Genomic DNA, 12,775 nt, shown 5'->3' on the forward strand with positions numbered 1-12,775 from the left:
GGGTGCCAGAGACCACCAGGCCATCCCGGTGCTGCTCAAGAAGCCCTGGGTGCCTGCATGCAGGGAGCTATGACATGTGCCCCCTTTCCTGTCTTAAACCTGACAGGAAGGCCTCCAGCAGTGCTGGGTATGTTAAGGCAAGGCCCGGGAGCATAGCAGGTTTGCCTTGTACCCAGCCCACCCCTGTGTGATCCTCGGCATGCATCTATCTCCTATGATCACCAAGCACTGTTAGGAGTGATCCCTGAGTGCAGAGGCAGGAGTAACCCCTGAGCATCGCCAGGTGTGACCGCCCCCCCAATCCCACCCCCAACATAAAAGGACTGAGGCATTCCCAGAGCCTGAGGAGGCTCAGGTGTTTTGTTTTGTTTCTGTTTGGGGGTTACACCCAGCAGTATGCATGGTTTACTCCTGGCTCTGAGCTCAGAAGTCAGTTTGAGGGATGCTGGGGGAACCAGATGGTGTCCGGGATCGAACCCTGGTTGGTCACGTGCAAGGCAAACGCCCTACCCTCTGTCACTGGGGAGGTTCAGGCTGAGGCTGAGGAAGTCACGGACTGGAGGGCTGGAGGACTGGGGCCAGAGTCAGGCGCAGGCTGCCCTAGCCCCTGGGAGGCCCCGATGCCCGGTGCTGACGTGGCAACTCGCGAGTACACCTGCTTACCCGCATCGTGCCAGTCCCAGCGCAAGGAAGGATCAGAGAGGCACAGCTGGTGAGGGACTGAGCCACCGGCAGGATTCCCCCTTCCCCAGCCGCCTCCCGGCGGGTGATTCTCAAAGGGGAGGGGGCAGGGGGCTGTGGTATTATGTTAATGTATGTTAATGAGCACCGAGCTACTGGAGTTGACTTCTCTGCATTCCTGCCACCCCCCTCCCCCAGGCTTCAGAGAAGAAGGGGAGAGGGAGGCCCCACCTCCGGCCCCCTCCTTTCCCCACTCCCCGCCCGCCCCTGCTGGGCAATGAAGAAAACAGAAGTGAGTGCCGAGCTGTGATGTGGCTGTGGGGGGGCTCCCCATCCCAGAGGGGCTGACCTCAGTCCGGGAGGAATGTGCGGGAGGGGAGGGCAGGGGCGGGGCCGTGGGGGGTAGGGCCGCTGTTAGAGGCCCAGGGTTCCCCGCCGCCGCCCCTCCCGCAGCCCCTCCACCTCACTGCCATGGCCCACAGAAGGGAAGGGAAGCAGCAAGGAGGGGAGGAGCTGATCTTTTCACAAAGGTGGGCCAGGGGTCCCCCGAGCAGGAAGACCAGGCTGGGGGCGGGGGAGGAAGGGCTCTGACCACTCCTTCCCGGGGGGCCCCCCTGAGCTTGGTGGCAGATGTGTGGCCAGGACCTTTGGGTGTCCGTGAGCCTCCAGGGCCCATTTGCCACTGCCCCTACCCGGCCACGTGCGGGGGGGGGGGGGAACATCCTAGGCTCCAGGTGGCCGCAGGTGCCAGGAGCACGTGGCTTTGGTGCCACTTGCCTTGATGGCTAAAGCAGGTGTGAGTGGGCACCAGGAGGGCTCGCTTGGCACCCCAGCCAAGACAGTCTGAGGCGGCAGGGGCAGGCTGGCTTGCAGTGGGGTGGCTAGGCAGGTGCTGGGGCTTGGCACCATGAGGCAGTCATTTCCAGAAAGAAAAGCCAAGGCCTTGGCAGGTGACTCCAGGACATTCACCCCAGGCGGCTTCTGCCCAGGGCTTCCTGGACAGGGGTGCAGACCTAGGAATCAGGGTGCCCCAGGCAGAGTGGGTGCAGGAGCAGGGACCAAGTGTCTCCTTCGGTCTATTCCACTGTGCTGAGAGCCACCCCAGGCTGCCGGGTACCTGGTGTGACCCACAGCCAGTGGCTGCTCCGCTGGCTCCACGCCCCCTCCCACCCCCGCCTGGCTTTGGCCGTGGCCCTGGCATGCACTTGGACCTGGAGGGGGTGGGGGTGAGTCTCGGGGTGTCCGACAGATGGTGGAGGTCCTGGCCCACATCCCAGGAGGGATTCTGGGTTGGCTCCAGGAAGAGGTGGGTTGAAACCTGGGGCCTGAGGAAGAGAAGGCAGGGGCAGGTAGGGGGCTCAGGGGTGGGGGGTGGGGGGGGCTCCAAGGCATTTGCTGATCTTGGCCGCTTGGGTGGAAAATTGTAAACAGCCAAAGAATTTTGTTTGCTCGCGCGTGGAGTCGGGGGAGGCTGCCCAAGTCCGTCCGTCCGGAGGCAAGAGCAAGAGGGGCTGCGTCCCCCTTCCAGCACCCTGCCCCCCACCCTTTGCCTGCCAGCCCAGCCGGAAGTCCACTTGCAGAGGCTCAGAGTGAGGGACAGGGCACGGGGCCTGGTATCACATCTCTGCCCCCCGCCCGGGGAGTGCAGGAAGATACTGCGGGGGGGGGGGGGGTGCGGAGGGCACCAGGGAGGAGGAGAAGCCCATCCTCAACTCTCAGGCGCTTACCCCATGGAACTAAAGCCCTCTGAGCCATGGCTGCCCCCCCAGCCCAGCCTGGCACCACAAGACCCCCTGGATCTGCTGGAGACCCAGATCAGGCCCCAGAGCCTCCCAACAGATAAGGGTAGTTTGGGGACCCCCGGGGTCCAGTCTGTGTCCGTTCCATGCGGTATTTGCTGGAACTGGTCTCCCACCTTCAGGGAGAAACAGGGTGAAGGAGGTAGGTGGCCGAGGAAGCCCTCCCCCGCGGGTCTCTGGAGGCGCCCACACCCCTCAGTGTGGAAGGGGGAGCAGCTGGGCAAGCGCCCCGCCTGCCTCCTCTCTGCCCGCCCCCGTGATGGTATCTCGCAGCCCTGCCAACCAGGTGGCAGAAACCCTGCAGGGGCCCAAGTGCTGAAGACGGGGCTGGGGCCTGGGGCCCCTCAGAATCCTGCCCTCCCTCCGTCTCTGCAGCGCGGGAGGTGAAGGTCTTGTTACCCCCTCAAGCTCCCCATTTGTGGAGGGACAGGTGAGTCCCTGGGGAGGGGGTGCCCCCAACCCAGCTGCTCCCTCTGTGAGAGTCACTTGGGACTGGAGGAGGGGGTGGGGGTGTCTCCTGCTTCTTCCTCCTTTGCTTGGAGTGGCCACTCACCCACTTCTGGACTGCTCAGGGGGTGCTCTCTGTCCCTGGACAGGAAGGGACATCCCTCCACACCCCTCCCTAGTGGCAGCTCCACTCTGGTCCAGCCACCACTTCCAGCCGGTCCCTGCTGCCCCGCTGGGTCACCAGATCTGCCCGCCCCATAAACTTGACGGCATGCGGGGCGGTGGCTGGCTCGGTGGGGGCGGGGGCTGCTCCTTAAAGGCGCCATTTGAGGGTGTCCTGTGTCCTGTGCCCCCAGCTTGTCAGGGGCCCAGCAGGGCTGGGGTGGGGAGCGCTTGGTGGCTTGTGCACAAGACAGCAGCGCTGTTGTGTGGAGGATCACGGCAAGTGTCAGCAGAGGGACCGAGGAAGGTGACCTGGGAGGGGCCGGGAAGGTGGGGGTCTGCAGACTGGGGTCTGTACCCCGCTCCTGCCCCAGCCCAGGGTCTCCACTCAGCATGGCCACATTCCTGCTATGCCTCACTTGGTCTCAACCAGGACTTGCCTGGCACCTGCCCCCTAGCTCCTTCCTGGCACTGCAGCACCCCTGCCCCTTCTGAAGGGTGGAAGAAAGGGCACTGGAGGAGCTCAGGGAAGGGGAAACTCCGAGATCCAGGGCTGGGGACATGAGTGGGGAGGGGAGGCGGCACCCCGCGTGAGAGGCGGCCTCAGATCTTTGCCTCTCCCCACTTGGTGCCTCTTGGATTCCTCTGAAGTCAGAGCTCAGAGAATTTCTGTGTGACCTTAGGGCCACCATCTGGGGTGGGGAGCGAGTGAGGTCAAGCGTGACGCTGGGCTGCTAAATCAGGTTACAGGGGCAACCCCTGGTGGCGGGTCAGAGGTTTCTGCCCGGCCCAGGGGTCTCCAGGGCTCCTGGTCAGTGCTTCTCTCCCCCTGAGAAGAGGTTTCAGGGCTGCCCCCAGGCCAGGCAGTGTTTGCTGTTGCACAGCGTGTGCTCACCTGCCCATCCAGAGGGACACACAGTCGCTGGTGTGTGCATGCATGTCACATGTCTCAAAGCACACGTGCCACACAGGCATGCACACATTCTGCACTCGATGCCAATGCCATGTGGTCTCCCAGACACACACACACAACACAGATGCACACTTTGTGTGCACAAAGCCACCCCCAGCAGTCTTGCACGCACAAGCGCACACACCACTGGCTGCAGGCCCAAAGCTACCCGTTTCTCTGTGGTCTGTGTCATTCACGCTCACTGGTCAGTTTGTTTTGCCCCTGCCCTGGCCACCACGGGCATGACTGAGTCACTCTGCCCCCTCGTGTACAGGGAGACCCAGTCTAGTCCTCCGCTATCCCCAGGCCAGTCCCAGGCTGGCCCTAAGCGGAGCACATAGTTTATGAATTAATGTCTATGCCGGGAGGGCGGGTACTGGGGAGGGTGACGTGGTGGGGCGGGTGCTTGGCAGTGTGGGGGTGACCCCGAGGGAGGCTGTGCCCAGCGTGGGTGTGTCTGTGATTGTGGCCAGGCTGGGCACCCTCTGAGGGAGGGGAGGGCTCGGAAGCAGAATGCGACCCCCAGCTTCTTTCCCCTAGGGGCTGTAATCTGATCCCTGGGGACTCCCCCCAGCCTCCCCGCCCGCCCTCGCCCTCACTGCAGCTCCTTCTCTTCCAGATCCCGGGGCAGAGTCCAGGGCGGCTCCTGGCTCCTCCACACATGCCCGCTGAACCCTGAGTGCCCTGAGTCGCAGGGATGGGGCGGGCGGAGGCCGCCGCCATGATCCAGGGCCTGGCCCTGCTTGGGGTAGCAGTGCTGGGGGGTGCCACCCCCAGCTCCCCACGCCTTCGACTCTCCTTCCGAGGTAGGTGAGCTTTGCAGGTGAGAGGACTCCACTGCGGGGCAGGGCGGGAAGGGGACTTGGCTTGCTATGAGCCTGTGAGTGGAAGAGTGTGTGCGAGGGTGTGTGTGCCAAGGGGCCTGGACTGGACTGCATTGGGGGTCCCAGGCCACCATCTCCGGTTAACCCTGCCCTTGCCGCCTCCGCCTCCAGCTTCTCTGCCCACATTTCCCTCATGCTTTCCCAGGAAGACCCTTCCTGTCCCCATGGCAACAGATTGTGCCTCTGTCCCGTTCCCTCCCCCATCAGGCCACGCCCCTGCAGCGGAGCAAGGGGCAAGCTACAGCGTGGGGCCCCACCAGCAGCACCCCCTGGGTGACTAGACAGTGGCCTCACCCTGAGCCTCTCAGCCTGACGGGTAGGGGGGATGGGGGGTTCCCTGTTACTGCACTGCCCAGTGTCCTTCCGGAACCGGGCACCCACAATCCTGGCCTCCCAGGGTGCCCACCTGGAGGTCCTGCCTGTCCCAGCACGCCAAGCTCCACCTGCTTCCCCCCCGGGGTGCAGGGAGGGGGCTGCACACAGAGGGGGAGCCTGTCTCTCTGCGCATGAAGTGAGTTTGTGTGTGCGGGGCCAGCTTGGCACACACCTGGGCCTGTGCGAGTCCCAGCAGGGGGGCTTAGGGAAACTTCCAACATGAGACCTGTGATCCTTCAGCGGTGTTCCCCCCACCTCCCCAATACACCTTGCAGAGCTTCAGGCCCGCCATGGGCTGCGGACATTCAGGCTAGAGCGGACCTGCTGCTATGATGCTTTGCTGGTGGATGAGGAGCGTGGACGGCTGTTCGTGGGCGCCGAGAACCATGTGGCCTCCCTCAACCTGGACAACATCAGCAGGCGGGCCAAAAAGGTACCCCAGCACGCCCCAGAACCTCACTCTTGCTGGCCTGAGAAGACCCAGGGGAGAGTGCCCCAAGGGTCTGACCATGTCCTCCCCACCCCCAGCTGGCCTGGCCGGCTCCAGTGGAATGGCGAGAAGAGTGCAACTGGGCGGGCAAGGACATTGGGGTGAGTGTGGGCTGCTGGGTGGGTGGGGGCGGGGGCCCCTCACTCTCTGGGGGCCAGTGCTGAGACAGAGGCCTGTCTGTTCTGCTGGGATGGCAGTGGGTCCAAGCGGCTGAGGGCCGAAGGTAGTGAGTCAGAATAGGGACTCATGGGTTTCTTCTTGGGGCTCCGGGTCACGGGAGAGGGGTGGGCGGGGGTGGGGGGAGCTGCTTTCCCAGACCCTTTCTGGGTAGAGATGGGCTGGGCTTGTGACCCAGGGGCATGGGCTGGTGAGGAGAAAGGGAAGGGCTGGGGTGCTGCTGCTGGGGTTCACGGGCCCTGCCCCCCACCTCAGACGGAGTGCATGAACTTTGTGAAGCTGCTACATGCCTACAACCGCACCCACCTGCTGGCCTGTGGCACGGGCGCCTTCCATCCCACCTGCGCCTTCGTGGAAGTGGGCCAGCGGCTGGAGGTAAGGCCAGTCCAGGCAGGGAAGGAGGTCGGGTGCCTGAGGCCAGGCCCGGGAGTAACTGTCGCCCCTCAGGACCCCGTGCTGCGGCTGAACCTCCGAAGGCTGGAGGACGGCAAGGGGAAGAGCCCTTACGACCCCAGCCACAGGGCTGCCTCCGTGCTGGTGGGTGAGTCTGGAGGCTGGGCCCCTCAGGGCCCCACACCCTCACAGTGTTTCTCCTGAGCAGCCTGGAGCTCCACAGCACCCCCCGCCCTGCACCCCACACCCCAAGCCTTGTGCTTGGCCTTACAGCCCTTCCCTGTCTGCAGGGGAAGAGCTGTACTCGGGGGTGGCAGCGGACCTCATGGGCCGAGATTTCACCATCTTCCGCAGCCTGGGCCGTCGCCCTGGTCTTCGAACAGAGCCACATGACTCTCGCTGGCTGAACGGTGAGAGGCTGGAGGGCTGGTGGGCTGGTGGGCAGGTGCTGAGGAAGGCCCCTGAAAGGAAGGTACATACACGCACCACACACGCATACACGCATACACACATACACGCATACGTACACGTACACGTACACACACAGACACAGACACACAGACACACACACACGCACACACCTGACAGACCTCAGAACGAATTCACAGTAAGATCAATTCCAATGGCCAGGAGGTCAATGAGAGAGTAGAGAGGAATGGGGAAGGGGGACCACGGACTTGGTGGGAGGGTGAGAGGGTTGGGAATAGAAAGGCAGGTGTGAGATAATTCCCAAAGCCCAACAGATTGAGGGAAGAGCAAACTAGTGAAAAGGTCCTCAGGCAGGAAGAAGTCCAAGAAGGGATTTCTGAAGGGTGCAAGAATGGGGAGCTGCACTGGCAGGAACCGTTCTGAGTGTTGAGACCAGCAGTGCTTGAGGCTGGAGTAAGGGGCATGTTTCCTGCTAAGGAAGAAAATTCAGGAGGTCTGGCACAACTCCGTAAGGGTAGGGAGGTAGCTCAGTGGTAGTGTTTGCTTTGCAAATAGGAGACCCTCAGTTCAGTCACCCACATCAAGACTCAATCCATGGCAGGGCTGGAGTGATAGCACAGCGGGTAGGGTGTTTGCCTTGCACGCAGCCGACCCGGGTTTGATTCCCAGCATCCCATATAGTCCCCTGAGCATTGCCAGAAGTAATTCCTGAGTGCAGAGCCAGGTGTGACCCAAAAAGCAAAGAAAATAAAAAAGAACCAATCCATGGCAAGAGCGATGGAGTAGAGATTAAGGTGCTCACCTGGCATACAGTAGACCCCAGCTTAGTTCCTTACAACATATGGTACCTGGTTCCCTGAGCATGCTGCCCCCCACAAAAACAGGAGTACATGCATATTTGGGGATTAGACATTCACACGTTCACCTTACAGTTAATTTATTCTGTCTAAAATAGAGGGGCTTCAGATTCAATTCTGGCATAGCATGGTCCCCTGTGCACCATGGAGAGCAACCCCTAAGCACCAAGTGTGACCCCCAAAGCCACAAAACCAAAATAAACACCACCAGACACCCAGTCTCCCTCCTTTTCCTTTTTGGTTTTTGGGCCACTCTTGGCTGTACCCAAGGTTTACTTCTGGTGCTCAGGAGACCATATGGGTTGCTAGGAATCAAACCCAGGTCAGTTGTATCCCAGGAAAATGCCTTAACCACTGTACCATCTTTCTCGGCCCACTGGCCTCAGAAAATGTAAGGAGTGAGGTCAGAGGACTGCCTTCAGCCTGGGTCCCCCCAACCTCAATGGCCTGCATGCCCAGGTAGCTATGGTCTCTGCTGCCCTCTCGCGGCTGCTTTGGGACTCACAACCCCTGATTCTCTGGATTGTGTCAGCACTGATGGGTTCATCAGTGGTCAGATATACCCCATTATAGTCAAAGCTCTAACAGAAGTGGAAGCGAAGCATGGATCTTGGGGTGGGGTGGTAGACCCTGACTCCAAGTCCCCTGCTATGTATGGCCAGAGCCAAAATTCATCAAGGTGTTTTGGATCCCGGAGAACGAGAACCCAGATGATGACAAGATCTACTTCTTCTTTCGGGAGTTGGCAGTGGAGGCCTCCCCGGCTCTGGGACGCCGGTCTGTGTCTCGTGTCGGCCAGATCTGCCGGGTGAGGAGACTCCGGGGCACATCCACCACCCCACCCCTGGCCCTTTGCCTGCCTGCCCTTCTCGTAATCTCATCTGATTGACCCCACAGAATGATGTGGGTGGCCAGCGCAGCCTGGTCAACAAGTGGACCACGTTTCTGAAGGCGCGACTCGTGTGCTCAGTGCCTGGCGTGGAGGGAGACACGCACTTCGACCAGCTGCGTGAGCACAGAGGGGTGGATGAGACTGGAGGGCTGGAGGGGGCGCCCAGTGCAGAGACCGGGCAGCTGGGGGCCCCCGAAGGGCTGTGTGTCCGCTCTTATCCAGGCCCCTTTCCCACAGAGGACGTGTTCCTGCTGACTTCCCGGGACCGCTGGAGCCCGCTGCTCTATGCCATTTTCTCCACCTCCAGGTTAGGGATGTGTGGGAGTGGGGGGAGAGGACAGGGCTGACTCCCCTGGGACCCTCACTCCACTCCTGTCTCCATCTGCAGTGACATCTTCCAGGGCTCGGCAGTGTGCGTGTACAGCATGAATGATGTGCGCCGGGCCTTCCTTGGACCTTTTGCACACAAAGAGGGGCCCTTGCACCAGTGGGTGTCCTACCAGGGCCGGGTCCCCTACCCCCGGCCTGGTATGGTGCGTAGCCTTGTCCCCCCCGTCCTGATACCCTCTACAGAGTTTGGGGTGGAGAACTCAGCCCGGGGTCCTGGTGGTGACATGCTTTGTTTTCTGGTGGGGAAAGTCACTCTCTTGAGACAGGGCTCCTCGGGGGGAGGCTTGTGTGCCCCCACTCAGATTCCCCAGGGCAAGGCTGGGCCTCCTCACTCGGAGCCCCTGGGTAAGGTCTGTCCTGCACACATGCACACACTCCTGGTTCCTGGAGGTCTCTTCTGAGGGGCTGCCCCTTGGACCCCCAGGCCCACATCCCTGGCATGTCTCCTTTCCTCCCCACCCCCAGTGCCCCAGCAAAACGTTTGGCACCTTCAGCTCCACCAAGGACTTTCCTGATGATGTCATCCAGTTTGCCCGCAACCACCCCCTTATGTATAACTCTGTCCTGCCCGTGGGGGGGCGGCCTCTCTTTTTACAAGTGGGCGCTGGGTACACCTTCACTCAAATCACTGCGGACCGGGTGGCAGCTGCTGATGGACACTACGACGTCCTCTTCATTGGCACCGGTGAGTCCGCTCATGACCCACATGTCCAGTCTTTGACCTGTTAGTAGGAACCCCCCCCCCCCCCCCCCGTGCAGACTTATTTCCATGGTTTGCCTCAGCTTTGCCCCTTCCCAGCTGGATATCTCCCTAATGAATCCACCTACCTGCCGCCCACTTCCCTTCCTTTTGTTGGGGTAACCCAGGATTGCACATTGGTTGCAGTGTGCCAGAAATCACAAACGTGGCTGTGGCCCTGAGGCTCCCAGTAGCGGTGCTACCAGGATCAGACCCCTGGCCTGGAAAGCTGCTGCTCTGAAGAAACCCTGACCACCCCCCAACCACATCCGTTTTTTGGGATACCAAGAATCAAATCCAGGGTCTCATTCATTGGAGGGGTGTGCTCTACCATGGGGCCATGTCTCAGCCCCTCAGCCCATAATCTTTAGAGACCCAACCATGCTGAGGACATAGACCCCAGAGGCGAGGAGCCCCCCACCTTGAGTGGCAGGGAACTCTGGATCACCCGTCCCTTCTCACCCCTGCAGACGTGGGCACAGTGCTGAAGGTGATCTCTGTGCCCAAGGGCGGGAGACCCAGCGCAGAGGGGCTGCTTCTGGAGGAGCTGCAGGTTTTTGAGGTGAGGCCTCCCCTCCATTCCCTGGCACCTGGGGTGCTCCCACCCTCCTGAGCCCAGACTTCAGCAACTTTTTTTTCCTTTCAGGATTCATCTGCTGTCACCAGTATGCAAATCTCCTCCAAGAGGGTAAGTGACTAGGAGCTTTGGGGATGGAGTGAACCCAGCACATTCTGGAACACCCTGGCCCCCACTCCCAGCGGTCCATTCATAGTTCCAGCCCGGATTGGAGTTCAGGCTCTGCCAAAGACTGTGATCCAAGACCCCAATATTCCCATCCGTTAACTCTCTGACGCCCCCACCTCCACTTCTGCCCCTTAGCACCAGCTGTACATAGCCTCGAGGAGCGGGGTGGCCCAGATCCCGCTGTACCGCTGCGCTGCCCATGGCCGCGCCTGCGCCGAGTGCTGCCTGGCACGGGACCCCTACTGCGCCTGGGACGGTGCCGCGTGTACACGCTTCCAGCCGAGCGCCAAGAGGTGGGCAGGGGTGGGGCAGGCTGCGGGGAGGGGGGGAGGCTAAGGCTCTTTGGCTGTCCTGGGCGAAAAGAAAGCCTCTTGGCTCCAGAGGGCTCCACTGTTACCTATCCCCAGGCGATTCCGGAGACAAGATGTCAGGAATGGAGACCCCAGCACGCTGTGCTCCGGGGGTGAGTGCCCCGTCTTTCCCCAGACCCCATCCCGCCCCGCTGGGCCCCATCTGATATTCCTCGGGTCCCCAGACTCATCCCGTCCCGTGCTGCTGGAGCGGAAGGTGTTTGGCGTGGAGGGCGGCAGCGTCTTCCTGGAGTGTGAGCCCCGCTCACTGCAGGCGCGCCTAGAGTGGACCGTCCAGCGCGCGGGGGAGCAAACCGGCACCCAGGTGGGCCCCCCTACATCCGGAGAGGTCCTGACCTGACTAACGGGGCCCCACGCTGGCTTCGTGTATCTAGACGCGTCCAGCCCAAACTGTACTCTCTGCCCCATCACATCGCCTTTGGTCCCTAACTCCCCCGGGATGAGGCTACCCGGACCCATCTAGCCGACTGCCCCTGCCCCACACCGAGGGAGCCTAACGCGTCCTAACCCCGCCCCCCTCCACTTCCAGGGGCTCCCCTCCCGGTTGGGGTTCCCTCTGAAGACCCTTGGTCCTTGACGCCCGGTCTCCGTTGACCCGGCCCGCAGGTGGCGGCGGAGGACCGCGCTGAGCGCACCCCGGCGGGGCTGCTGCTGCGCCGGCTGCGGCGCGGGGACTCGGGCGCGTACCTGTGCGCCGCCGTGGAGCAGGGCTTCTCGCAGCCGCTGCGCCGCCTGGCGCTGCACGTGCTGAGCGCGGCGCAGGCCGACAGGCTGGCACGGAGCGAGGACGCCGCGCCCGCCGCGCCGCCGGGCCCCAAGCTCTGGTACCGGGACTTCCTGCAGTTGGTGGAGCCGGGCGGCGGTGGCGGCGGCGGTGGCGGCGCGAGCTCCCTGCGAATGTGCCGGCCGCCTCCCGCGCCGCGCCCCCCGCCCCCCGAGGCGCCCCCCGAGGCGTCCCCCGATGCGCGGAGGAAGGGCCGCAACCGGCGGACGCACGCCCCGGAGCCGCGAGCTGAGCGGGGGCCGCGCAGCGCCGCGCACTGGTGACGCGGCATTCCCACGCCAGGGACTGGGCAGGAGACGACAGGGGCGAAGGGGCGGATAGACCCTGGGAGACTGACCGCTAGGGGCCAGGCGCACTGTGGTCCCCGGCAACAGAGACACCGACGACAGGCCCTGGCCGAGGGGCAGCCGCTCCGGCTTATTTATTAACAGAGGATAACCCTTGAATGTAGCCCCAGGAGGGGCAGCCCAAGCCAGGCACAGGGCAGAGAAGCAGAGCTCCCAGGAACGACAGGGCAGGGAGGTGCCAAGGGCGCCCTCCCGGGACGAACCTCCTTCCCCTGGCAAAGAGCAGAAGCTGTGAAGAGGCTGGGCGGGCGGGCGGGGTGGGCCAACTGTACTAACGCAATAAACTGTTCCCTGCACTGCAATGGCCACAGCAGACAACCGCTGCTCCGAGGTCTTGCCGTGTGGCCTGGGGCACTTTCCTAGCAGTCTTGGGACCTCGGTTTCTTGTGTCTGCGATGCTTCGGATGAGACTAACGGTGGCTGTTTTTTATGCCACCGGGTGGATTCTGCAGGACTTTTGGGCATGCGCACGTGCATAGTATGTTCTGAGTAATCCAGTTTGTGGGCTGATGCTGTGAAGAAAATAAAACTGGGTGCTACGGAAAATGACGTGCAGAAGGCCTCACTGGTGACATAAATGATGAGGTGTGAGCCGTGGAACTATCTGGAGGCAGGTTCCAGGAAGAAGTGCCACGGCCAAGGACCCAGGACCCTGACATGGGCATATGCTTGCCATGTTTGTTGAACATCAAGGGGGCCAGAGTGTTATGGTGTCCTAGTGGGTTTGGGATGTTCTAGAAGGTACAGCCCTCCCCTTACCCTGTCTTATTTGTCCAATTTATTAGGAGGGGCACAGGGGTCAACAGCAGAGTGTGGACCCTTAGCTGGAGCATGTCTCCCCTTCAGGGGTAATTGGTGCCA

General features: G+C 62.1%; 1 protein-coding gene across 1 annotated transcript; it reads left to right on the top strand.

The window, feature by feature from the left end:
* The first annotated feature begins 1,180 nt into the window (after window positions 1-1,180).
* SEMA3B (semaphorin 3B) lies at window positions 1,181-12,455 on the top strand. The gene is made up of 18 exons (XM_056129231.1): window positions 1,181-1,211; window positions 4,661-4,847; window positions 5,576-5,733; window positions 5,829-5,891; window positions 6,223-6,342; window positions 6,415-6,508; window positions 6,651-6,770; window positions 8,309-8,454; window positions 8,544-8,655; window positions 8,776-8,845; window positions 8,927-9,071; window positions 9,394-9,613; window positions 10,138-10,229; window positions 10,314-10,355; window positions 10,548-10,705; window positions 10,820-10,875; window positions 10,948-11,087; window positions 11,390-12,455. The coding sequence occupies exons 2-18, from the start codon at window positions 4,739-4,741 to the stop codon at window positions 11,828-11,830; spliced, it is 2,286 nt and encodes a 761-aa protein (XP_055985206.1). The 5' UTR covers window positions 1,181-1,211; window positions 4,661-4,738; the 3' UTR covers window positions 11,831-12,455.
* Window positions 12,456-12,775: the final 320 nt, after the last annotated feature.

This window comes from Sorex fumeus, unplaced genomic scaffold (assembly GCF_029834395.1).
Source record: "Sorex fumeus unplaced genomic scaffold, SorFum_2.1 ptg000072l, whole genome shotgun sequence".
In the NCBI taxonomy this organism is placed as follows: Eukaryota; Metazoa; Chordata; class Mammalia; order Eulipotyphla; family Soricidae; genus Sorex; species Sorex fumeus.

Coding starts and splice junctions, on each gene's coding strand:
- SEMA3B (XM_056129231.1), top strand. CDS start 4,739: ATGGGGCGGGCGGAGGCCGCCGCCATGATCCAGGGCCTGGCCCTGCTT. Junction 8,455..8,543: donor GTGTCGGCCAGATCTGCCGG/GTGAGGAGACTC, acceptor TTGACCCCACAG/AATGATGTGGGTGGCCAGCG. Junction 9,072..9,393: donor CCTACCCCCGGCCTGGTATG/GTGCGTAGCCTT, acceptor CCCCACCCCCAG/TGCCCCAGCAAAACGTTTGG.